The sequence below is a fragment of the Aquarana catesbeiana genome, linkage group LG12 (assembly GCF_042186555.1).
Source record: "Aquarana catesbeiana isolate 2022-GZ linkage group LG12, ASM4218655v1, whole genome shotgun sequence".
NCBI lineage: Eukaryota > Metazoa > Chordata > Amphibia > Anura > Ranidae > Aquarana > Aquarana catesbeiana.
Genome location: NC_133335.1, coordinates 47,063,461 through 47,090,110, shown reverse-complemented (window position 1 = coordinate 47,090,110; position 26,650 = coordinate 47,063,461). Strand labels below are relative to the sequence as shown.

At 43.5% G+C, this 26,650-nt stretch overlaps 2 protein-coding genes across 3 annotated transcripts in view; both read left to right on the top strand.

The window, feature by feature from the left end:
• Positions 1–6,738, top strand: part of LOC141114170 (integrin alpha-IIb-like) — a 152,777-nt gene extending 146,039 nt beyond the window's left edge. For both annotated transcript variants that reach the window (XM_073607700.1, XM_073607699.1), the window contains exons 29-30: positions 4,827–4,949; positions 5,066–6,738. In XM_073607700.1, coding sequence (XP_073463801.1) covers positions 4,827–4,949; positions 5,066–5,131 — 189 coding nt within the window. In that variant the 3' untranslated portion in view covers positions 5,132–6,738. The remainder of the gene's footprint in view (positions 1–4,826; positions 4,950–5,065) is intronic.
• Positions 6,739–12,476: 5,738 nt separating this feature from the next.
• LOC141114169 (integrin alpha-IIb-like) overlaps positions 12,477–26,650 on the top strand; it is a 97,818-nt gene continuing 83,644 nt past the window's right edge. Inside the window, 3 exon segments of the mRNA XM_073607698.1 lie at positions 12,477–12,706; positions 23,085–23,215; positions 25,043–25,137. Of these exon segments, the coding sequence (XP_073463799.1) occupies positions 12,567–12,706; positions 23,085–23,215; positions 25,043–25,137 (366 nt within the window). The 5' untranslated portion in view covers positions 12,477–12,566.

Here is a 26,650-nt window from a genome sequence, read left to right as displayed (position 1 = left end):
CACATGCGGAGCTCTGCAGTGTGATGCAGTTGGTGTGCTGCCCTTAAGCTGGCCCCTGGAGGGCATCCTGCCTCGTTGGTGATGTGCCTCCTCCTCCTCCTCTCTCCTATCAGGCACCCACGTGGAGTTAGTGACCTCATCATCCCCTCCCTCCTCATCACTGGAGCAAAGCTTCAAAACGCTGGACATCCTCCTGGAGCATGTACCCAACACTGTGGTCAAACAGTACGGGGGACTCCTCAGGAGGACATGGTGGGGCTAGGGAAGGAGTGACTGATGCCATTGAGCCGAGGGAAGAGGCCGCATTGGCAGCTGCTTTGCCAGACAAAGTACCCTGAGCCTGGGTGAGAGAGGATGAGAACGATGAGGACGGTTCGGTCATCCACTCTATCAAGTCTTCCGCATATTGCGGCTCAACACGAGCAGCTGCCAAAAAAAAGGGCAAGCGTGTCCCACAGCCACGTGCTGATGAGGATGCACCGTCTCCATGACCAGCACTGTTGCCTCTAAACACAGAGCCTGCTTGCCCTCTTTTATTGGCTTGTGACTGTCTGCCTCTCCTTGTTGGCCTTCCAGACATACTAATGGCCTGCAGTGAGATGTAGCTGCACAAAGCTGGGATGTATATATATATACTGATACTGCAGCTAGCAGAATCAACTGCCTGCCTGTAGTATTATTAGTATGAGAACACCAGCAATTGTCTTCAGGTAGCTTTAGATGCACACTGTGCAGAGGACGCAGTACACTAACTGTAAATACTGTAACTGCCTGCCTTTGGTATTATTAGGAGCACAACAACAGCAATTGTCTTCAGGTAGCTTTAGGTGCACACTGTGCAGAGGACGCAGTACAATAACTGTAGATACTGTAGCTGCCTGCCTGTGGTATTAATAGGATCAGAAGAACACCACCAATTTTATTCAGGTAGCTTTAGGTGCACACTATGCAGAGGACGCAGTACACTAACTGTAAATACTGTAGCTGCCTGCCTGTGGTATTAATAGGATCAGAAGAACACCACCAATTTTATTCAGGTAGCTTTAGTTGCACACTGTGCAGAGGACGCAGTACACTAACTGTAAATACTGTAGCTGCCTTCCTGTGGTATTAATATAGGAATAGAAGAACACCACCAATTTTCTTCAGGTAGCTTTAGGTGCACACTGTGCAGAGGACACAGTACACTAACTGTAAATACTGTTGCTGCCTGCCTGTGGTATTAATATAGGATCAGAAGAACACCACCAATTTCATTCAGGTAGCTTTAGGTGCACACTGTGCAGAGAACACAGTACACTAACTGTAAATACTGTAGCTGCCCGACTGTGGTATTAATAGGAGCAGAACAACAGTAATTGTCTCCAGGTAGCTTTAGGTGCACACTGTGCAGAGGACGCACTACACTAACTGTAAATACTGTAGCTGCTTGCCTGTGGTATTAAAAGGATCAGAAGAACACCACTAATTTTCTTCAGGTAGCTTTAGGTGCACACTGTGCAGAGGACACAGTACACTAACTGTAAATACTGTAGCTGCCTGCCTGTGGTATTAATAGGAGCAGAACAACAGCAATTATCTCCAGGTAGCTTTAGGTGCACACTGTGCAGAGGACGCACTACACTAACTGTAAATACTGTAGCTGCCTGCCTGTGGTATTAATAGGATCAGAAGAACACCACTAATTTTCTTCAGGTAGCTTTAGGTGCACACTGTGCAGAGGGCACAGTGCACTAACTGTAAATACTGTAGCTGCCTGCCTGTGGTATTAATAGGAGCAGAACAACAGCAATTGTCTCCAGGTAGCTTTAGGTGCACACTGTGCAGAGGACGCACTACACCTTCTGTAAATGCTGTAGCTGTCTGCCTGTGGTATTAATAGGATCAGAAGAACACCACTAATTTTCTTCAGGTAGCTTTAGGTGCACACTGTGCAGAGGACACAGCACACTAGCTGTAAATACTGTAGCTGCCTGCCTGTGGTATTAATAGGAGCAGAACAACTGCAGTTGTCTCCAGGTAGCTTTAGGTGCACACTGTGCAGAGGACGCACTACACTAACTGTAAATACTGTAGCTGCCTGCCTGTGGTATTAATAGGATCAGAAAAACACCACTAATTTTCTTCAGGTAGCTTCAGGTGCACACTGTGCAGGGGACGCACTACACTAACTTGTAAATACTGCAGCTGCCTGCGGTACTGTACTAATAGGATCAGAAGAACACCACTAATTTTCTTCAGGAAGCTTTAGGTGCACACTGTGCAGAGGACGCAATACACTAACTTGTAAATACTACAGCTGCCTGTGGTATTGTACTAATAGGATCAGAAGAACACCACTAATTTTCTTCAGGTAGCTTTAGGTGCACACTGCGCAGAGGACGCACTACACTAACTTGTAAATACTGCAGCTGCCTGCGGTACTGTACTAATAGGATCAGGAGAACACTACTAATGTTGTTTAGGTATCTTTAGGTGCACACTGTGCAGAGGACGCACTAAACTAACTTGTAAATACTGCAGCTGCCTGCGGTACTGTACTAATAGGATCAGAAGAACCCCACTAATTTTCTTCAGGTAGCTTTAGGTGCACACTGTGCAGAGGACGCACTACACTAACTTGTAAATACTGCAGCTGCCTGCGGTACTGTACTAATAGGATCAGAAGAACACCACTAATTTTCTTCAGGTAGCTTTAGGTGCACACTGTGCAGAGGACGCACGACACTAACTTGTAAATACTACAGCTGCCTGTGGTACTGTACTATTAGGATCAGAAGAACACCACTAATTTTCTCCAGGTAACTTTAGGTGCACACTGTGCAGAGGACGCACTACACTAACTTGTAAATACTGCAGCTGCCTGTGGTACTGTACTAATAGGATCAGAAGAACACTAATTTTCTTCAGGTATCTTTAGGTGCACACTGTGCAGAGGACGCACTACACTAACTGTAAATACTATAGCTAATAGGACTAATAGGATCAGAAGAACACCAGCAATTTTCTTCAGGTAGCTGTAAATACTGTAAAACCACCTGCCTGCCTGTCAGTAGTAGGTCAGTAGTAGGAAGAGAATAACAGGAACGGATCTAGCTAAACTGAATACAGTGTGTATATATATATATATATATATATATATATATATATATATATATATATATATATATATACACACACACAACACCTAGGATGTATATATATACACAATACACTGTAAGTGCAGCTAACTGACTCGCCTGCCTACTCTATCTAACCTAAATCAAATGACACAGTCTCTCTGTCTATCTATCTCTCTCTCTACGCCAGAACACACTACACAGGGCCGCCGTGCAGGCGGCCTTATATAGTGTGGGGCGTGTACTAAACCTCCTGAGCCAAAGCCATTGGCTTTGGCCAATTGCGGCTCTCTGTACAGACGGCGCTGTGATTGGCCAAGCATGCGGGCCATAGTGCATGCTTGGCCAATCATCAGCCAGCAATGCACTGCGATGCTGCAGTGAATTATGGGCTGTGACGCGCCACTCGAATTTGGCGTGAACTGCCCATATCGTTCAGAATTCGGCGAACGGCCGAACAGGCAATGTTCAAGTCGAACATGCTTTCGATTCGAACACGAAGCTCATACCTAGTTGAGGGACAGAAAATTTACACTGTTATACAAGCTGTACACTCACTACTTTACATTGTAGCAAAGCTTAATTTCTTCAGTGTTGTCACATGAAAAGATATAATGAAATATTTACAAAAATGTGAGGGGTACACTCACTTTTGTGAGATACTGTGCATTAATCCAATCTGAACCAAAGTAACTTTGTATATTATATCAATAACTGGAATTATTCTTAAAACACCACAAGGGTACAGATAGACAGTAATGGGGTTACAGAGCATCAAGATAAGCAGAAAATATTACAGTATGTATTGGCCTGGTTGATTAAGAGGATAACTGGCAACTGTGGTTTAGATTAAAGTGGTACAATATGCTAGGATTATGTGTGTTGAAGGTCGTAGTGATGATGGTGATTGTTATGTTGCAGGATTGTACATCATATGGCATTTATCGCTATTGCTAGTAGCAAGAGGAGGAAGAATAGGAAAAAGCACAGGTCAAAAAGAATCCAGCTGAAGGATGGAGAAAAGAAGGAGTAGTGGAAAATAAAAGAAGAGTGGAAGAATAAGAGGAGGGATGGGGTTGGAGGGAAAGAATTAAGAATGAGAAATTCAGGGCCAGGAGTTGTAAACCAGCCGGGTCTAGCCAGGCATATGGCAGCCTTGGTTTTGTGGAGGGTGGGGTGGTCTCAGAGCGAGAGAAAGGAATGATCTAGGTTTATATGGTGATTGTATTCTAGCCATGGGTACTATGTTTTGAAAAATTCAGGATAGGTGTCGTTAGGAATTGCAGTAAATTTCTCGTGCACCATAGTGACTGTTTCACCTCCACAAAGTTAAGGGTCAGTTGCTTCCAAGATTTGGCCAGTGTTCACCTAGCAATTAGAAATATGAAATCCGCTTGTTTCTTTCCGCAACTGCAGAGGTCAGAGATTGGCTTATGTGACAAAGCTTCCCAGGGATTCCACATCTGTAGTTTATAAGACAGGCTCTGTGAAATGTGTGACACAGCACAGCAGTGCCTACTACCAGAATACAAGGAAGTACATGTGTAGGGAACTTCACAAAGTTTACAAACTTCAAGATTGTTCAAATAAACAGGGAGCGGTTATGGGTCATTGAAAAACAATGTGGAAATTAATATAATGATTAAAATTTAAGCTATGATTTCTTACTGTATTTTTCCTCTCTGATATCCCTTCCTCTTACCTCAGGCTGTCACGGTGGTTCAGTGGGTGACTCCGGATGGACAGAAAGAGATTCCTACGTGGTGGATAATCCTAGGAGTTCTTGGGGGGCTGCTTATCTTGGCATTGTTTGTATTTGTCATGTGGAAGGTGAGCTGCAAAATGGCCGCTGTCATATCAACTGCTTTCCCATAAAAGTCAATCTAAGAAATTTTTGATTCACTTATTATAAATAAATATTAATGTTTTATCATTTTATTTTGTAGCTGGGATTCTTCAGAAGGACACTACCTCCATCAGATGATCAGGAAGATTTAACCGAAGACAAATAATGGACTATTTACATTTTATTGCCTGTGCTTTTTAAAAAAAAAATAGAAATTAAATACAAATGTGTTACAGTTTTGTACATTATTGTAAACACTCTGTAATTGTTTATCATTGCCAACTTGCTATTAAAGTACTGAAGTATTAGCCTTTGTAACCTTTATGTTGTATGTGTTATACTTGTAGATTCTCTATAGTTAAAATGGAACTAAACCAATTGATTTAACGGTTTCCTAAAACATTGCTTACAAATGCCAGGAATGATAACCATCACAGTTGCTTGTGCATGAATATCAGTTTAAATGTGCAGCAACATGGCAACTGCAGAGCAAACATAGGCTAAGATGGCAGCTTCTAGGGGGGTTTAGTTCTGATTTACGTTACCGTGGTCTCCATTATAAAAATTAAAGGGAAATAAAAAGATATGTTTTTTTTTATGTATAATGTGACCCATAACAGCCAATCAGATGCCTCTTTATTTTTTAAACCGCACTAGATAAATGATAGGAAGGTTATGGGAGCCCATCCTCCTGCTGGCCACACAAAGTGCACTTTGTTGGATATGGAAAAAAATAGCGCAACCGGCCTACATACGAGTAGATCAGCTTTATGGTGAATTTAAGGCATCAACCTGAGGCCCTCAACCTGTGGCCCTCCAGATGTTGTGGAACTTCAAGTCCCATCATGCCTCGGCCTTTGGGAGTAATGCTTGTAACTGTCAGCCTTGCAATGCCTCATGAGACTTGCAGTTCTGCAACTTGTGTCCCCTGAAGGGACACAGGTTGAGCACCCATGATTTAAGGAAAGCCAGCGTTGAGAGATTTCAAATTGCTGCGGTTTTTGTTTATGTACGAAGACACTAAAGCTAAACTCCAGGCAAACAGCTAAAAACACACATGACATACATATAAGGTAGATGTTTACCAGCTGTGCTTGCAGCACTGCCATAGACAGGTGATAGACCGGCCATAGATGGTTCAAAACCATCTATGGGCAAGCTGATTGTACCCAAGTTGATCCTTCTATAGACTTGGGTACAACCAGCATGTCGGATTTTCGGTATGTGATTATTGCCAGTGGCTATAGCTGCTAGCAATAATCATCGTGTTCTCTCTCTTGGCAGGGGGGAGCCATCCCTGCCTGGGGGACACAGTACGGCTTCCTCCATCAACACATCAGTGTTTGCAGGAAATAAAATTGCACCATTTATGGACTGCCTTAGTGATGATGAGTACCCATTGAAGATTAGAGGTTTTGCCTTTTTTTTTTTTTTTTTTTTTCTTATACAGTTTTTATCCCATTGTTTTTTTTTCCTTTGTAGACCCTGGTGCTATATCGCCCCTGAAGAGTGTTCAATACACGAAACGCGTCGGACTTATTACATGCACCAGACAACCATATACTTATAAGTTTTTTATCACCCTATGACTACTTTAGTGAATATTCCTTCCAGAATAGTATTATTCTCCCTGCATCCATTTTGGGGCTGTTTACCATGTTTACCATGTATCAGTTAGGATGTGACTGCTACACGACTTGTTATAACTATCTACACTGGAACTACAATTGTGTCATTGCAATACTATGTATCAATAAAGTGTTTTATGCTATGTTTGACTGTCCCCCTGGTCTTCTTTGCTCACCTCATTTAAAGTCCCAACTCTCCTGTTTTATGTATTTACGTATAGGGATGGAGACCTAGTGTCTCATTTAAAGTCCCATTTTTTCTATATTTAGTGATGATGAGGGTTGTGCCGGGTAATAAGGTGTTAGTTATAATGGCGTTTGTCCCAGGTTATGAGGAAGGGAGGTTAGTGATAATGAGGTTGTCCTGGGTATAAGAGAGGGGTATTGGTGGGGTTGTCCCAGGGGGGGATGTTAGTGTTGACAAGTATTGTCTTGAGTTATAAGTAGAGTCTTAGTAATGATGAGGGTTGTCCCTAGTTAAATGGGGAGTATTAGTGATGACAGAGGATTTCCCAGGTCATAAGAGGTGGAGGGGGGAAAGTGATGATAGTAATGATAAGGTTTGACAGGGGTTGTCCTGGGTTATAAAGGGGGATGTTATTAATGATGTGGGTTGTCCAAGGTTATGCGGGGATCTTAGTAATGGTGGAGTTTTCCCAGTTTTAACCCCTTCCCGCCGACCGTACGCAGATATGTGTACTCGGCTTTCCGGGGTTATACCGGGATGATGCCCGCAGCTGCAGGCATCATCCCAGTACCGTTGTTTACAGCGGGCGATCGGCTACCCGTGTATAACAACCGATGCGGCTAAAAGCCGCTCGGCTGTTATACCGGAGGAGCGGGAGGGGACATCCCCCCCCTCCCGCCGCCTCCCGCCACTGTTACCGGGCCTCCCGTGCGATCGGGAGGCCCGGTGTCCATTCGGCTGCCTTCGGCGGCTGGGGGCGGGCTGGAACGAAGCTGCGAGAGGCTTCGTTCCAGGCTTCTCGTTGTAAACGCGGAAGCGACGTCATGACGTCACTTCCCGTTTACTCGGCTGCCAATGGCGCCGAATTTAAAAAAGTACACAGTATTCAGAATCGCCGTTTTTGGCGATCTGAATACTTTGAAGTGTAAAGGAGGGATGGGGGGTCTTTTAGACCCCCCCATCCCTCCATAAAGAGTACCTGTCACCACCTATTACTGTCACAAGGGATGTTTACATTCCTTGTGACAGCAATAAAAGTAAAAGAAAAAAAAAAATTTAAACACAATTTATTAAGTACAAAAATAAATAAAATAAATAAAAAAAAAAAAAAAAAAAAGTTAAAGTGCCCCTGTCCCCGCGAGCTCGTGCAGCGAAGAAAACGCATACGGAAGTCGCGCCCGCATATGTAAACGGTGTTCAAACCACACATGTGAGGTATCGCCGCGATCGTCAGAGCGAGAGCAATAATTCTAGCTCTAGACCTCCTCTGTAGCTCAAACCTGGTAACCGTAAAAATTTTTTAAAGCGTCGCCTATGGAAATTCATAGGTACCGTAGTTCGTCGCCATTCCACGAGTGCGTGCAATTATAAAGGGTGACATGTTTGGTATCTATTTACTCGGCGTAACATCATCTTTCCAAAAATTTGCGTTTAAAACACCGCTGCACAAATACCGTGTGATAAAAAATATTGCAACAATCGCCATTTTATTCTCTAGATTCTCTGCTAAAAAAATATATATAATGTTTGGGGGTTCTAAGTAATTTTCTAGCAAAAAATACGGATTTTAACTTGTAAACACCAAATTTCAAAAATAGGCTTAGTCATGAAAGGGATAAGGGGTGTAGCAGAAAAGCTCTAATGTTAAATCACTATCTTTAATTCAATTTAAATCAACTCATATGTGGCCTATGCTTTGATTAGCCAATAATAATCTTTTTTGTACCAGTATCTTGTATGGGGGTTATTTTTTATACAGTGAAAATGTGGAATAGACTCCCTCAAGAGCTGGTTGTGGCCAGCTCAGTAAATTGCTTTAAAAAAGACCTGGATTATTTCCTAAATGTACATAATATATCTGGAAACTAACATTTATAGGTAAAGTTGATCCAGGGAATATCCGATTGCTTCTCGGGGGATCAGGAAGGATTTTTTTCCCCCGCTGGAGCAAATTGGTTCATGCTTTAATGGGGTTTTTGCCTTCCATTGGATCAGCTGTGGTTATAGGATTGTACAGGCATACCCCACTTTTAAGTACACAATGGGGTTTATTTACTAAAGTTGGAACGTGCAAAGTCAGGCTCACTTCTGCATAGAAACCAATGAGCTTCCAGGTTTTATTACGAAAGCTTAATTGAACAAGCTGAGGTTAGAAGCTCATTGGTTTCTATGCAGAAGTGAGCCTGATTTTGCACTTTCCAGCTTTAGTAAATAAACACCATTGTGTATTTAAAAGTGGGGTATGCCTGCATAATCCCCCCCCCCCCTTTTATTTGCTGAACTAGATGGACTTGTGTCTTTTTTTTAACCTGATTAACTATGTAACTATTTAGACCTGTTAAAGAATTTTTCTTGTTGAATGTCTATGGGTTCTGACTTTTCCCTCTAGCATTAAACAAAATTATTTGAATCGGTCCTCCAGCCTCCCTGTACCATGTAACAGATCTCTCCTGCAGCATCTGTACATTTCACTGGGTTTCCTCTGTGGAATTTCCCTAAAATATGGCAAGAATGCTAGTTTAAGGATCAGCACTTCTTTCTCTGGTATCTAGCAGTAAATTCCAGTCTTATCCCACCACCTGCTAAAAACCGATAAAAGTACACAGTCTTATTGCATTATTGGTTCACCAGGAATGGAAAGTCTGTACATATTCAAAGGGGGGGTTACTAAAACTAGAGAGTGCAAAATCTGGTGCAACTCTGCATAGAAACCAATCAGCTTCCAGGTTTTTTTGTCAAAGCTTAACTGAAGAAGCTGAAGTTAGAAGCTGATTGGGAACAATGCACAACTACACCAGATTCTGGGTGAACCAGTTTTAGTAAATCTTCCCAAAGTGTGTTCTTCTTGGTGCTGTTTGTTTGGTCGTCCTCAGGCTTTTTCAAAAATACAGTATTTTTTTAAGTGTTTTTTGCAGCTTTTTACAAGCGTTTTTAAAGCCTTTTAGAAGCATATTACAAGCATTTTACAGCTTCAGGAGTTTTTGTTTGGCCAATAGAAAGCACTAAAGGAAGGAGAGGGAGAGGAAATTAGGGGTGGAAAGCTGCTGTTTGAGCAGAAAACGAGTGACAAAACTCTTGTAAAACGTTCAAGTCAGGCATTTCTATTGAGGTCTATGGGGCTAAAAACGCTTGTAATCTGCCAAAAAGAAGCTCATGTACTTTTTTGAGGTTCAACGTTTTGCTTCAGGTGACAGAACGCTCATATGTGAACAGAGGCCATTGAAATAAATGGAATTTGGCTTGTTGAGCATTTTAGAGCTACAAGCTTCAAGCAGAAAATCGCTCAGGTGCATAGGCGTGCGCACAGGGTGTGCCAGGTGTGCACACCCTAATCACCCTGTGTAGCGCAGGTATGCCCTGTTTAAACCCCTGATATTTCAGCAAAGCCCCCTAATGGGGCTCTTAAAAAAAATGTTAAAAAAAAATGTTTAAAAAATTGTAAAAAATTATATATAAAATAATAAAAATAAAACTACTGACACCATTCACTGTCCTACTGACACCAGTCTTTGTCCTACTGACACCGTCCTTTGGTCTACTGACACCTTCATTATATACACACACTTATGTGTTTGCGCTTTGAGGTGCACACCCTAATGCAATAGACTGTGCACACCTATGCTCCGGTGTGAACGGGGCCTTAGACTCATGAGGTTTGTAATGCATTGACCCATTCCAACCAAACACATTAGTGAGGGAGAGTTTGCTTCCTGCTGTTCTTCCTCCTTCTCTTCCTTCCCTCTCCCCTTCCTTCCTTCACTCCTTTCCTTCCACCTTCCCTTCCTTTCTTCTTTCCTTCCACTCAACATCCCTTCCCTATGTAAAGGAGCAAATATCCCCCAGGTAAGTGATAAGGACTTTGAAGGCAACAAGGAAAAGGGGGTCTAAACAAAAATTGTATTAATAATAATTTATTTATTGATATGTAGAAGAAAATTTAAAATTATTCGGGTGCAGACATCACCAGAAGTAGAGTAGATGAAAAACAACAAGTTTACAAAAACTAAATCGTTAGCGCGTGGCAATTGTAGACATTCAGCCGACGCGTTTCAGGACACTTGTGGGGTGCCTTCATCAGGGACGTTCAAGGTGAGGTAAAATTACCATAGCATATTCTAAAAATGCAAAACAGAAAAATAATAATAGTAATAGTAATAATAATAATAATGAGAAAAAAAGGGAATAACACAATATGTATTATATATTATAATTACCAAGTTCATCTAATTGGTAGGTGATCTCCCAATCCTGGTGTCAACGATGCTCCTGCCTCTTGCCCTTTGTCCATGCATGATGTACATATTGTGTTATTCCCTTTTTTTTCTCATTATTATTATTATTACTTTTACTACTTTTCTGTTTTGCATTTTTATAATATGCTATGGTAATTTTACCTCACCTTGAACGTCCCTGATGAAGGGATCCCACAAGTGTCCTGAAATGCGTTGAGCTGAATGTCTACAATTGTCACGCACTAACGATTTAGTTTTTGTAAACTTGTTGTTTTTAATCTACTTAATTTCTGGTGATGTCTGCACCCGAATAATTTTATATTTTCTTCTACATATCAAGAAATAAATTATTATTAATACAATTTTTGTTTAGACCCCCTTTTCCTTGTTGCCTTCAAAGTCCTTATCACTTACCTGGGGGATATTTGCTCCTTTACATATTGAATTTGGGATTGGCAACCTCCAGCCCCCTTTTTTGGTGGATCTATATAGCAACCCAACATCCCTTCCCTTGCATCCTTTCTTTGACCCTTCCTTTCACTTCAGTCCCTTTCTTCATTTTTCCCTTTCCTACTTGCCTTCCTTCTTTCTGCCATCCCTTCTCCTGCTTCCTTTCTTTGAAACTTTTTGCAACTTCAATTCTTTTCTTCCTTTTTCTTTATCTTCCCCTCCCTTCTCTTCATTTCCTGACCCCCTTCCTAAAGGGGAACATTATATTGTCTCTTAGTTAACAACTCTGAATCGGCTCGGCTTACTGACACCTCATCCAAGATAGCGGTTCCCAGCAGCAGCCTCAGAACTTTTGAATGCCTACACGCAGGGCTTTTTTTCTCAAACAATAGGTGCTGGAACTTAACCACGGCCCTACAAAACCCCTCCCCCTACACACACCCTCCGAATCACATCAAATAGTGAGTGTGTTCAAATTTCACAAAAACAGAAGGAGGGTCTTAAAGGGGCATTAAGTACCAGGATTGCATTACATACAGAGTGCAGAGCTGTCACTTGTAAACACAGAAACCCGACTTCTGTGTTTACAAGTGATTGTGGTGAGCAGGCACCAAAGGGTCTAAACCAGAGGTGGTGGAACTGAGTTCCACCAAGTTCCCCCTGAAAAAAAGCCCTGCCTACACTAATAAACAGCATAAACAGCATACATAAAATATGCTAAATGCACATATAATCTTATAGAAAGATGGTTGCTGAAATGAATGGTCTGTTGACAGGGTCTCTTTCAGCAAATCACGATTGCATACAAAGACAATTTGCTAGTTGTACAAACTTCAAGGGTGAAAGGTAATGGTCTCTAGGGAATAAATTGGCACATGGCCTGGTAAAGAAATTGCTGATATTAAAGGAAATAGTGCAAAAATACAAATGAGAAAGAGCATGTGATAAAGATCAGTGATGGGACGATGTAGCACGGTACGGTGGTGTTAAAGGAAGTTACTGAGAAGTAGCATAGAGGTGGGAGCTGTAGAGAAGATATGTGCTGATATATATGTTTAGATTATAGGAGGAGGAGAGCTCTGAGTGTGGTTTACACTGAACACCATGCTGCTGTTTCTTCTACCTCTGATGCTTTTCTATACTCATTCCCTAAATCTGGATATACACAACCCACAGATCTTTTATGGACCTAAAGGAAGCTACTTTGGATTTTCCATTGACTTCTACCAAACTGCAGATAAACGGTATGTATATCAAATGAGAATAGCTCTACATGCTTTACAATAGAGAGTGGTGGCTTTCCTTTAGCAGTCATTCCATCCAACATATATATTTCAGGTAAACGATAAGCTGCCATTGAGCGATATAAGGGTCCAGCTCCACCCAGCTACCAAGGTTATTTCAATTAGTGTCATATTAGGTTTTTCATTTATGTTTTAGTTACTAAGACTGCATCAGAAGAACTACTCCCATCATCGCTAACATCCCCCTTATAACCCTAGACAATCAATCTCAAACCCCTCCATCACTAACACCCTCTTGTAACTCAGGACTACTCCCTCCATCACTAACATTGCCCTTTAAAACCCTGGTCATTCGCTGTCAGTTCCTGTCATCACTAACCCCCGTCATATCCAGGATCAATCCTTATAATCACTTACATAATCCCCCTATAATCTGGTACAACCCTTGTCATACCCCCCCCCCCCCCACCACCACCACCATCACTGACACATAACCCCTTTTAGCTCAGGACAACCCCCATCATCATCACTAATAGCTCCGTCACTTATAACCTGGTCAGGACAACTCCTCCATCACTAACACCCCCTTGTAACTCAAGACTGCTCCCTTCATCACTAACACCCCCTTGTAACTCAGGACTACTCCCTCCATCACTAACATTGCCCCTTCAAACCCAAGTCATCACTAAGCTCCCCCCCATATCTAGGAGCAAACCCCCTATAACCTGGTACAACCCTTGTCACCCCCTTCTATCACTAACACATAACCCCTCTTAATTTGGGACAACACTCGTCATCACTAATACCTCCGTCACTTATAACCAGGCCAGGACAACCCCCTCCATCATTAACACCCCCTTGTAACTACTCCCTCCATCACTAACATTTCCCCTTAAAACCCTAGTCATCACTAATCCCCCCCCCTCCCATATCCAGAAGGAACAAACTCCCTTATAAGCTGGTAAAACCCTTGTCAACCCTCTCTATCACTAACCCCCTTTAACTCAGGACAACCCCTGTCAGTAATACCTCTGCCCAGTGGTGTATTTTGGTTTTGTGCTGCCCTAGGCAAGACTAAGATCGGACGCCCCCCCCTCTTCCATCAGACGCCCCCCTCATCTACATTTGTCCCACTACTTCCTATCACATGAGCAGTCCAATTTGATCTGCCTGTCTGTTTTTCAGGCAAACCCAATTGGACGCCACGTTCCTTTCCTGTCCCATTTGAATGACGTCACCTCAGAGGCCGGGACTAGAAGTCACCTGTCAGGTGGGATCTCACTCCGCCTGATAGAGAATGCAAAGTAGTTTAGACTGGTGCGAGGTGCAGGAGCGCACTCGGCACCCCGCTGCAGTACTGCTTTCTGTATCATGTATCGTCAGCTGGGAGACTTTAACCCAGGGCTGCCTGCGCACTGAACCGTACCTGCGTCCTCCTCCTCTTCCAGTTGTTACACCCAGAGCTTCTGCCCCTTCCGCACCCTATAGTCCCGGCCCTGCTGCCTGTCACCACTGTGCTGGATAAATGTGCGATCAGGCTGGGGGCAGCACCACCCCCCTGCCAAGTGCCGCCCTAGGCCTGGGCCTTGTCGGCCTAGGCCAAAATACAGCACTGTCTCTGCCCAGTTATAACCTGGTCAGGTCAACCCCCTTCATTATTATTATTATTATTATTATTATACGAGATTTATATAGCTCCAACAGTTTACGCAGCACTTTACAATGTATAAGGGGGACAACACAATTACAGTACAGTTCAATACAAAAGGTACAGGAGGGCCCTGCTCGTAGAGCTTACATTCTAAAGGGAGGGGGTGGTGGTACAAAAGGTAATAGCTGCAAAGAATGATTTGATGGGGGTGGCTCAGGGATAGTTATGTGGGTGTGGGATAGGCTTCCCTGAATAAATGAGTTTTCAGGGATCTCCTAAAGATGGACAGGGTAGGGGCTGATCGGACATACTGGGGCAGGGAATTCCAGAGGATGGGAGAGGCTCTGGAGAAGTCCTGAAGGCGAGCATGGGAGGAGGTAACAAGGAAGCTAGAGAGCAGGAGGTCCTGGGAGGAGCGGAGGGGGCGATTTGGGCGATATCTGCAGATGAGGTTGGTGATGTAGATGGGGGCGATGTTGTGAATGGCCTTGTATGTTATGGTTAGCATTTTGAATTTTACACGGTGGGGTAGGGGAAGCCAGTGAAGGGATTGGCAGAGAGGAGCAGCAGTCACAGATCGATTAGTGAGGTGTATTAGTCTAGCAGCAGCATTCATAATAGACTGAAGGGGGGATAGCCTGCTTAAGGGTAGGCCATTAAGGAGAAAGTTGCAGTAGTCGAGGCGGGAAATAATCAAGGAGTGAATAAGTTGCTTTGTGGTGTCATTAGCCAGGAAGGGTCGAATTCTGGAGATGTTGCGGAGGTTAAGGCGGCAGGATTTAGCCAGTGATTGGATATGGGGGCTGAAGGAGAGGTCAGAGTCAAGGATTACACCCAGGACCCTGGCATGTGTGGAGGGACCAATGGTTGTGTTGTTGATATTAATGGTGAAGTCACAGGAGGGGGACCGTGAAGGAGGAAATATAACAAGCTCAGTTTTAGAAAGATTACGTTTGAGGAAGTGGTGTGACATCCATACCGATATGTCATTCAGCAAGTTTGAGATCTGTGAGGAGATAGTGGGGGTGAGTTGAGGGGCGGAGAGATAGATCTGTGTGTCATTGGCATAGAGGTGGTATTGGAAGCCATGGGAGGTTATCAACTGGCCCAGGGAAGAGGTATAGAGTGAGAAAAGGAGAGGCCCAAGGACGGAGCCTTGGGGTACCCCAACAGAAAGAGGGAGGGGAGCGGAGGAGATGGAGTTGTAAGTGACACTGAAAGTGCGCTGAGATAGGTAGGAGGAGAACCAGGATAATGCAGACTCACGGAGGCCAAGGGAGTGTAATTTGCTGAGGAGCAGCAGGTGGTCAACTGTGTCAAAGGCAGCAGAGAGGTCTAAAAATATGAGTATGGAGTAGTGGCCATTGGTTTTGGCAGTTATTAGGTCATTGGTGAGTTTTAGTAGGGCAGTTTCAGTAGAATGTTGTAGGCGGAAGCCAGACTGTAGGGGGTCGAGAAGGTTGTTGTCCGTGAGGTAGCGACTCATTTGGTCATGAACAAGGCGTTCGATGAGCTTGGAGGCAAACGGGAGAAGGGAGATAGGTCTTAAGTTATTCAAACAGGTGGGGTCTAGTGAGGGATTTTTGAGTATGGGGGTAACCAGTGCATGTTTGAGCGGGGAAGGAAATGTGCCGGAGAAGAGGGAGAGGTTGAAGATGTGGGTTAGGGAGTTGAGGATAGAGTGGGAAGGTGGTCGCAGTAATTGAGAGGGGACAGGGTCCAGGGGACATGTAGTGAGGTGGGCCATGGAGAGGAGTTTATCAACTTCTTCTGTGGTAACTGGGCAAAAGGAGGAGAGTATTGAGTGTGGTGTTGGACCTGATATGTTGGGTAGGGGAGGATTTTGAATGCTGGATATCTCCTTGTGAATTGTGTTGATTTTGCTATTGAAGTGGTTGGCAATATGTTGAGCGGTAAGCAAGTTGGTGGGTGGGGGGCAGTGGGGGGTAAAGTAAGGAATTAATGGTAGAAAAGAGTTGACGAGGTTTGGATGAGAGGGTTTTGATGAGAGTGTTGTAATAGGTTTGTTTAGCAGTGTGGAGGCAGGAGTTGTATTTGAGAAGGACAGATTTGTAGAGGGTAAAATCTTGCAGGGATTTAGATTTACGCCATGCTCGGTCAAGAGCACAGCTGTGTCTCTTGAGACTTCTGGTGTCGTCTGTTTGCCAGGGTTGTGGCAGATGGGGCCTGGTTCTGCGTGCAGAAAGAGGAGCAAGTACGTCTAGGGAAGATGACAACGTGGTGTTGTAGATGGAAGTGGTTAGGTCTGGGCAGGCAAGGGGTGCGATTTTGTCATAAAGGCCATCAGTAGCAGAGTGAAGAAGGGAAGGTTTGAGGCTGCGAAGGTTCCTGCGGGTAGTGGTTTGTGGGTTGACAGCATGGGATATAGGAGACAAGGAGAGTGTGAAACGGATAAGGTTGTGATCAGAGAGAGGAAAGGGTGCGTTGGAGAGATTGCAGGGAGTGCAGCGATGGGAGAACACAAGGTTGAGAGTGTTGCCATTGGAGTGAGTGGTGGTTTGTGTCCATTGTGTTAGGTTAAAATAGAAGGTTAGGTTGAGTAGTTTAGAAGTGGTAGCATTATTAACATTGATTGGAATGTTAAAGTTACCTAGGATGATGTCACCTTCATCACTGATACCACCCCCCCCTCCTTATAACTCAGGACAACCCACATCATCACTAACTGCCCAATTCTTACTTGTGTGGTCTGATACGGCATGTTAACCATAGTTATGTTGCATGTTAATGTGCTCTGCACACAATGAGTTTTAATGCATTACTGTGTGTTGTCACGTGTTGCTGGTTTAGTGCATTGGGGTGCCATTCTAAAGGTGTTGCGGTGCATTGCAGTAGTGTGTGCGTTAGAATGTATGCGTTACTACAGTATATCAACAAGCTAATTTAATTTTTTGACCCAGTGATGTCATCACTGAGTCTCAGTGCTTTTCTATGCAATGTAGGTAGATCATGGGTGATGGGAGATGCCAGAAGGTTGCTGTGTTTAGCTTCCTAAAAATATCACAGCACCCTACCTCAGTACTCCTCTCAAGATACCTCAGCCATGATTCATACCTTCCAACTTTCTAAAATATGAAAGAGGGACACTTTATATCAAAAGGTGTGTCACAGTACACAGTACAAATAGAGAGGGTGAATATCCCCAATAGCAATACAAACACCAGTGAAAATTTTACAAAAAGTCTAACCCTTCCCCACTCAAAAACTAGAAATAAAAGTTTTTACCTTACAATACACTTTAATGTCTTTTTTATGTCCCTCAAAACCAGCCTTTCTCAACCATTTTACCCCAGGGGAACCCTTAAAATTATTTTCAGGTGTCGGGAAACCCCTGATAAAACCAATTCATTGGGGGTCAGTGGGAACAATGCCCCTTACTTTGGTGGTCAGTGAGAAGAATGCCATTTTTTACAGTGGTGGTAAGAATGACTCCTCTACAGAGAGCTATAAAGATCATTGGTGTCATACCACTGGCTCCTCCAAGTGGCATTGACTCAGAAGTATGTAGGCACCATTAAACAAGAGGTAAATTAGCCACAGCTCAAGGAACCCCTAGCCATCTCTGGAGGAACCCTGGTTGAGAATGGCTGCTCAAAACACTAGCCCGAGACTGCAGCAAACCAGGTTCTTCCCGCAATGCAATGCCAAGGTATCAGAGGCCTAGTCCTGGGATTATGAAGGGGAAGGTGGCGTGTCCCTCCTACATTTGCTGTAAGGGCACTGTAAAGGGCAGAACAGAAACAGATTTTAGCATTTTTTGAGATCAAGGAATTGATTTTAAGGATCCAGCTTGTGTTCCTGTTTTGTTTGATGAACTTTTTTTTCTATCTATTCTTGCATTTTCAATAGATTTTAAATGTTTAAAGCAGAACTAAACCCATGGACTTAACATTACAATAAGGGCATTCCATGAATGATAACATTCACAGTTGCTTGTGGTCTTAAATGAACTGTCAAGCCATGAAATAGCTGATGTTATACTGATCACATGTCCAGAAAACATCTCCCATGCTATACTGATCACATGTGCGAAAACATCTCCCTCGCTGCTAGAAGCCATTCCACCTAACAGGTACATGCTACAGATAGTCTGCTATTAAACTTCTGCTACTCTTGGTAGCTACATACACCATATTACCAAAAGTATTGGGACACCTGCCTTTACACGCACATGAACTTTAATGGGATCCCAGTCTTAGTCTGTAGGGTTCAATACTGAGTTGGCCCACCCTCTGCAGCTATAACAGCTTCAACTCTTCTGGGAAGGCTTTTCACAGGTTTTAGGAGTGTGTCTATGGGCATGTTTGACCATTCTTCCAGAAGCGCATTTGTGAGGTCAGGCACTGATGTGGACCAGAAGGCCTGGCTCACAATCTCCACCCTAATTCATTCCAAAGGTGTTCTATCGGGTTGAGGTCAGGACTCTGTGCAGGTCAGTCAAGTTCCTCCACCCCAAACCCGCTCATCCATGTCTTTTTGGACCTTGCTTTGTGCACTGGTCCAAATCATTTGGTGGAGGGGGGATTTTGGTGTGGGGTTGTTTCAGGGGTTGGGCTTGGCCCCTTAGTTCCAGTGAAGGGAACTCCTAAGGCGTCAGCATACCAAGACATTTTGGACAATTTCATGCTCCCAAATTTGTGGGAACAGTTTGGAGATGGCCCCTTCCTGTTCCAACATGACTGCGCACCAGTGCACAAATCAAGGTCTATGAAGACATGAATGAGCAAGTTTGGGGTGGAGGAACTTGATTGGCCTGACCTCAACTCAATAGAACACCTTTGCGATGAATTAGAGTGGAGACTGCGAGCCAGGCCTTCTCATCCAACATCAGTGCCTGACCTCACAAATGCACTTCTGGAAGAATGGTCAAACATTCCCATAGACACACTCCTAAACCTTGTGGACAGCCTTCCCAGAAGAGTTGAAGCTGTTATAGCTGTAAAGGGTGGGGCCAACTCAACATTGAACCCTACGGACTAAGACTGGGATGCCATTAAAGTTCATGTGCGTGAAAAGGCACGCATCCCAATACTTTTGACAATATAGAGTACATTTTGGCCTAAATTTATGAAGAAATGTGATTTTATTGGATAATTTTTATAACCGAAAGTAGAAAATATTGGGGTTTTTTCCAAATTTTTGGTTTGCATTTATATAATAAAAAATGAAAAACCTAGTGGTGATCAAATCAAGAGGGAGATTAGGGAAGTAAACAAGTGGCTGAAGAGCTGGTGTAGTAAGGAGGGGTTTGGGTTCCTGGAGGACTGGGCCGACTTCTCAGTTGGTAACCGGTACTATAGAAGGGACGGACTGCACCTAAATGAGGAGGGTGCAGATCTGCTGGGAAGGAAGATGGCCAAAAAGTTAGAGGGGTTTTTAAACTAGGCGATGGGGGGGAGGGTCCAGAGGCAGAGATAGCCAGCGCGGAAGATATTCCAGAGGGTAGTATTGGGGGCATTAGTGGTAGGTTAACCAAAGCACAAAAACACAAGGTGAGTATAGTAGCAAGTCCTAGTTGCAATCTCGAAACACCCAATACGAGGACAATATGCGACCGGTCTAAACTATGTGGCATGTTCACCAATGCCAGGAGCATGGCGGACAAGATGGGTGAACTAGAGATACTGTTGTACGAGGAGGATTTGGATTTTGTGGGAATTTCAGAGACCTGGTTCAACAGCTCTCATGATTGGCTGGCAAACATTCAAGGGTATACCCTATACCGCAAGGATAGAGAGGGTAAAAAAGGGGGAGGGGTATGCCTATATATCAAGAATAATGTACAAGTGAATGTGAGAGATGACATCACTGAGGGAGCTAGAGAGGAGGTGGAATCCTTATGGGTAGAGCTCCAAAGGGATAAAGCTAAGGGGAAAATAATACTGGGAGTATGCTATAGGCCCCCAAACCTGAGGGAGGAAGTGGAGACGGATCTCCTATCACAAATTGGATTAGCAGCAAGGATGGGAAGTGTTATCATAATGGGGGATTTTAATTATCCAGACATAGACTGGGCGGAGGGAACCGCACATTCATTTAAGGCTCGCCAGTTCCTTAATGTCTTGCAGGACAATTTTATGGGTCAGATGGTAGACGCACCAACTAGAAATAAAAAATTACTGGATCTACTGATTACCAACAATACAGACCTGATCACGGATGTGGAAATGCGGGGCAATTTAGGTAACAGTGATCACAGGTCAATTAGTTTCAGTATAAATCACACAAATAGGAAACATAAAGGGAATACAAAGACACTGAATTTCAAAAGAGCCAACTTCCCTAAACTACAAACCTTGCTAAAAGGCATAAACTGGGATAAAATATTAGAAACAAAGAATACGGAGGAGAGATGGGTTTGCTTTAAGAGCATATTAAATAAGGGCATTAGCCAATGTATCCCATTGGGTAATAAATTTAAAAGAGCGAACAAAAGTCCTGGATGGCTTAACTCCAATGTAAAAATGCATATAAAAGCAAAGGAGAAGGCCTTCAAAAAATACAAGGTTGAGGGATCATCCTCAGCATTCAGACTTTATAAAGAATGCAACAGGATATGTAAAGGTGCAATTAGGACAGCTAAGATAGAACATGAAAGACACATAGCAGAGGAGAGCAAAAAAAATCCCAAGAAATTCTTTAAGTATGTAAACAGTAAAAAAGGGAGGACAGACCATATTGGCCCCATAAAGAATGAGGAAGGACATCTGGTTACAAAGGATGGGGAGATGGCGAAGGGAAGGTATTGAATTTATTCTTCTCCTCAGTCTTCACGAGTGAATCGGGGGGCTTCAGTAACCAAAACTGCAGTGTTTATCCTCATGACACAACACAGGAAGCACCTCCATGGTTAACAGAGGACGGAATTAAAATTAGACTTGAGAAACTTAACATTAATAAATCACCGGGACCAGATGGCTTGCATCCGAGGGTACTTAGGGAACTCAGTCAAGTGATTGCCAGACCGTTGTTCCTAATTTTTACAGATAGTCTACTGACTGGAATGGTACCAGCTGATTGGAGAAAAGCCAATGTAGCACCTATATTTAAAAAGGGCCCAAAATACATCCCTGGGAATTACAGACCAGTTAGCCTAACATCGATAGTATGTAAACTCTTGGAGGGGATGATAAGGGACTATATACAGGATTTTAGTAATACGAACAATATCATTAGCAGTAATCAGCATGGATTCATGAAGAATCGTTCTTGCCAAACCAATCTATTAACCTTCTATGAGGAGGTGAGTTGCCATCTAGATAAAGGAAGGCCTGTAGACGTGGTGTATCTGGATTTTGCATAAGCATTTGACACAGTTCCCCATAAACGTTTACTGTACAAAATAAGGTCTGTTGGCATGGACCATAGGGTGAGTACATGGATTGAAAACTGGCTACAAGGGCGAGTTCAGAGGGTGGTGATAAATGGGGAGTACTCAGAATGGTCAGGGGTGGGTAGTGGGGTGCCCCAGGGTTCTGTGCTGGGACCAATCCTATTTAATTTGTTCATAAACGATCTGGAGGATGGGATAAACAGTTCAATCTCTGTATTTGCAGACGATACTAAGCTAAGCAGGGCAATAACTTCTCCGCAGGACGTGGAAACCTTGCAAAAAGACCTGAACAAATTAATGGGGTGGGCGACTACATGGCAAATGAGGTTCAATGTAGAAAAATGTAAAATAATGCATTTGGGTGGCAAAAATATGAATGCAATCTATACACTGGGGGGAGAACCTCTGGGGGAATCTAGGATGGAAAAGGACCTGGGGGTCCTAGTGGATGATAGGCTCAGCAATGGCAGGCAATGCCAAGCTGCTGCTAACAAAGCAAACAGAATATTGGCATGCATTAAAAGGGGGATCAACTCCAGAGATAAAACGATAATTCTCCCGCTCTACAAGACTCTGGTCCGGCCGCACCTAGAGTATGCGGTCCAGTTCTGGGCACCAGTCCTCAGGAAGGATGTACTGGAAATGGAGCGAGTACAAAGAAGGGCAACAAAGCTAATAAAGGGTCTGGAGGATCTTAGTTATGAGGAAAGGTTGCGAGCACTGAACTTATTCTCTCTGGAGAAGAGACGCTTGAGAGGGGATATGATTTCAATTTACAAATACCGGACTGGTGACCCCTCAATAGGGATAAAACTTTTTCGCAGAAGAGAGTTTACCAAGACTCGTGGCCACTCATTAAAATTAGAAGAAAAGAGGTTTAATCTTAAACTACGTAGAGGGTTCTTTACTGTAAGAGCGGCAAGGATGTGGAATTCCCTTCCACAGGCGGTGGTCTCAGCGGGGAGCATTGATAGCTTCAAGAAACTATTAGATGAGCACCTGAATGACCACAACATACAGGGATATACAATGCAATACTGACACATAATCACACACATAGGTTGGACTTGATGGACTTGTGTCTTTTTTCAACCTCACCTACTATGTAACTATATGTAACTATGTAACTAAATACCACCAAAAGAAAGCTCTGTTTGTTTTTGTGTGAAATAAATTATAGAAATTTCATTTGCGTACAGTGTTGCATGACCGAGCAATTGCCAGTTAAAGTAGTACAGTGCTGAATAGCACAAAATGCCCTGGTCATGAAGGGGGTAAAACCTCCGGTGATCAAGTGGTTAACTTGTACCTATATAGTCTAAATAATTACACTGCACAGCATGGACTATACACCCTGGTCATTTTTATTTTAGGATGAACATTATTGTCGGGGCTCCCAGACTGAACTCATCAGAAGAGGATGTCCGTAATACCGGAGGCGTATTCCTGTGTCCATGGGGGTTAGAGGCCACAAATTGCTCCATGATACCATTTATTCAAACAGGTGACAACCCAATATTTCAGATATGTGTGTTTGCTGGCAAGCTGAATCACATGTTAACCTATTCTATTTCTTGAATACACCCCAGTAGCCTTATTTAGCATAATTTAGCCACACCCACGTTTTTCTGATGCCAAAGCCACTACCAGGGAGAGGTCACTCTCTCCTTGGTAGGGTCCCCAGTGCATTATTTTGCCTAAGGGCCCAAGATGGCTCTGCCCAGTTCTGAGATCCCCTGACAACAATTTTCATCTACACCTGCCTTCTGCGGCTATTACAAAGTCAAATGAGGGTGTCATGCAGCCCTGATGGATTCTGTAAATTGTCGAGTAAATTGAGGGACCACCCTTGTAAAAGCCACGGCAGAGCAAAACTGCAGATTCCAGAATGTCTAATGCCCCGTACACACGGTCGGATTTTCCGATGGAAAATGTCCGATCGGAGCGTGTTGTCGGAAATTCCGACCGTGTGTGGGCTCCATCGGACATTTTCCATCGGATATTCCGACACACAAAGTTGGAGAGCAGGAGGTAAAATTTTCCGACAACAAAATCCGTTGTCGGAAATTCCGATCGTGTGTACACAAATCCGACGGACAAAGTGCCACGCATGCTCAGAATAAATAAAGAGATGAAAGCTATTGGCCACTGCCCCGTTTATAGTCCCGACGTACATGTTTTACGTCACCGCGTTTAGAACGATCGGATTTTCCGACAACTTTGTGTGACCGTGTGTATGCAAGACAAGTTTAAGCCAACATCCGTCGGAAAAAATCCTAGGATTTTGTTGTCAGAATGTCTGAACAAAGTCCGACCGTGTGTACGCCCTATAAGTATTATTTAACCCCTCTATGTGTTCCTCCTTCTGTTTAGCTATATATGTCTAAACGGCATATCTTGATATTAAAATTGCCATTTTCATAGTTTGAATACAAATGTGCACAGGCACTGGCAATGAGTTTAACGTGGAACAGTAGGCTGCGTGTAGATGGGTGCAGCATGTTGCCCCGACAATAACACACACAGTCCAAGTGCAATTTGAAGAACTCGTATTGAAGTAAGGCAAAACAGTTCACAATAAACCCAGTTGGAAGACAGCCCAACTGGGGTCACTCAACTCCAACAGGGTATAGAGTGCAGTTTTCATCCGAGCTGACAGCGCCTGTTAAGAGGCGCAGAATGTGGCCTGGCCATATCGTGGCCAAACGGGAAGATGTCCAGAGAAGTTGATCATCAGGAACCTTTCCTGCTACTAGTACTGTCCCTGACATAAGGGGTACCTGTCAAAATGCTACCCACTCGCAAATGCACGTGAAGCCTGGAGGCCAGGGCCATAAATAGGCTCTGCCTCACCCAAGACGGCCATCAGAATAACATGGGGTGGCAGCATCCAATCGGATAGCTTCCCCAGTGATCAAGGAAATCATAGAGGAACCGTGTTCCTCTTAACTTCCTCTCCAACTACAATGCCGCTGCAGACCAGTGCTACCTACAGTGGAGAAAGTAGACCTCATCTGCCTACGTGCGCCACTTAATGCCAAGCAGCAACTACAAAAGCATACAAAATACTGGGGAAATTTGTAAAATTTGTAAAAGGTTTAAAGGTGGTAACTACATGAATAAAAAAAAATGTGAGAGGTTTAATTCATAGAGCAAGTTTGCAAAACTAGATTCTAGCTGTCAATGGCAGCCTGTCATGTCACTAATATGAATTAGCAAATTACTACAAGCATCTCATTGACTACTTTTCTTTTTACTCGGTTTTCATATATATAACCATGGGTTACAAGACTGAAACAAATAATAGTCTATCAAGTGTTTTCTTGTATAGGTGACCAGGCAGAAACTGAAGATGGGAAAATGAGCATTGATAGGTCTGATCAATGGCTTGGAGCAACTGTTAGAGCTTGGAACACCAGCATTGTGGTAGGTGTTATTTTAAGTCTATTAAGCTGGTCAAAGACTTTGAATGGTAAGTGGACGTTGCATTTGGCAAACTGTTGTTCATACAAACAGTTGTTCCATTAACATAGATGCTGGGATTACCTTGTCCTACAGAATACATGTTATGGAAAGAGGATTGTCCAGACACAGGTTTACTCTCATGGGAAGCAATAGCAATAGACCAAACACAAAAACACTGAGGCTGATTAGTTTCCCCAAAGATAGGCAGGGGTTTTGCTGCTAACCAGGCATGACCATCATCACCCTAATCAGCCAGCTATTTCAAATTTTTAAAATTTAGATGGCAACAATGTATTCAGCAGTGTTTTGCAGAGAATATAGATCTTTAACAGAAGCTCTCAAGAGCCATTTTGGTCAGAACCCAATCATTCTACGAACCAGAGGACACCACACAAACACAGAAAATACATACATTGTTGATACAAATAAAACCCTTTGTTGAAGTTGAGGCAAAGACCCCTAGGTGCATAGTAGGGGTAAAATTTAGCCATTGTGCTAACTGGGTCTTTTGTTAATTAAAGTAGAGCTGGCAAAGACTTTGTTTTTCTGGATAGAGTAAGGGAAGGATATAATCCCTGTCACATTTTTTTGCCATCTGTGTTGCATTAGCGGGATTTCCCTTACTGTCTATAAATAACTATAACAGAAAGTGAGAGAAAATCCCACCAATGTATGGGAATCCATGGTAGTCACCAGGGTTGCCATCAACTAGAGTCCCCATTAGAAGATTTCCCCTCTATTCTTGTTCTGATGATTACTCAAAATGTAGGATTTTCTTTCACTTCCCATTATAATGGTCACCAGGACAAATAGGTCCCAGGGCTGTGTCCCAGAAGGCAATACTGTTCCTTCAAGTAAGGTGTGAGAGGGTATGGCCAGAGGCCTCTCACTGGCTCCTAGAGTGTTGACTTGGCTCTTCCTGCTCTCTCTGTCTGAGGCTCAGCGGTGTCAGGTGAAGTGATGTCCTCCTTACGATCAAGCGGTGACACCAGGCTCAACAGTGGCGTTCCCACAAACCAGGAGATGTCCACTACTCAGCCTTTCTGCATCTCCAACACTGACCCAACACCAGCCTTTTACACAATGTGTTTTTTCCACCATATCCTCTCTGCGACTTCCTGAGTTCCAGAACTGTCCTTACTTTTTTCCCCCATAGAGCTGTAATCCCAGAGCCAATCTGTAATGCAGGCTTTATCTCCCTGGGGACCACATTCCCCACAAGTCATAGTTTCTCCCAGCAGGCTCTGTCCTTCCCAGAATCCACAACAGCTCAGTTTTCTCTTCCTCTCTGTGATCCTGGGTTATGGGCAGGGCTTTCCTCCAGCTCTCTCTGTGGCTACATACAGTCTTCCATACATATCAGCCTACTCAAAATGGCTGCCCCCAGGGTTGTAGACACTCCAAAGTCAAGTATCGTTAAAGGTCTTTCCCAAAATGTTCATTATAACTCAGTATTGTAGTTAATTAATCTAAC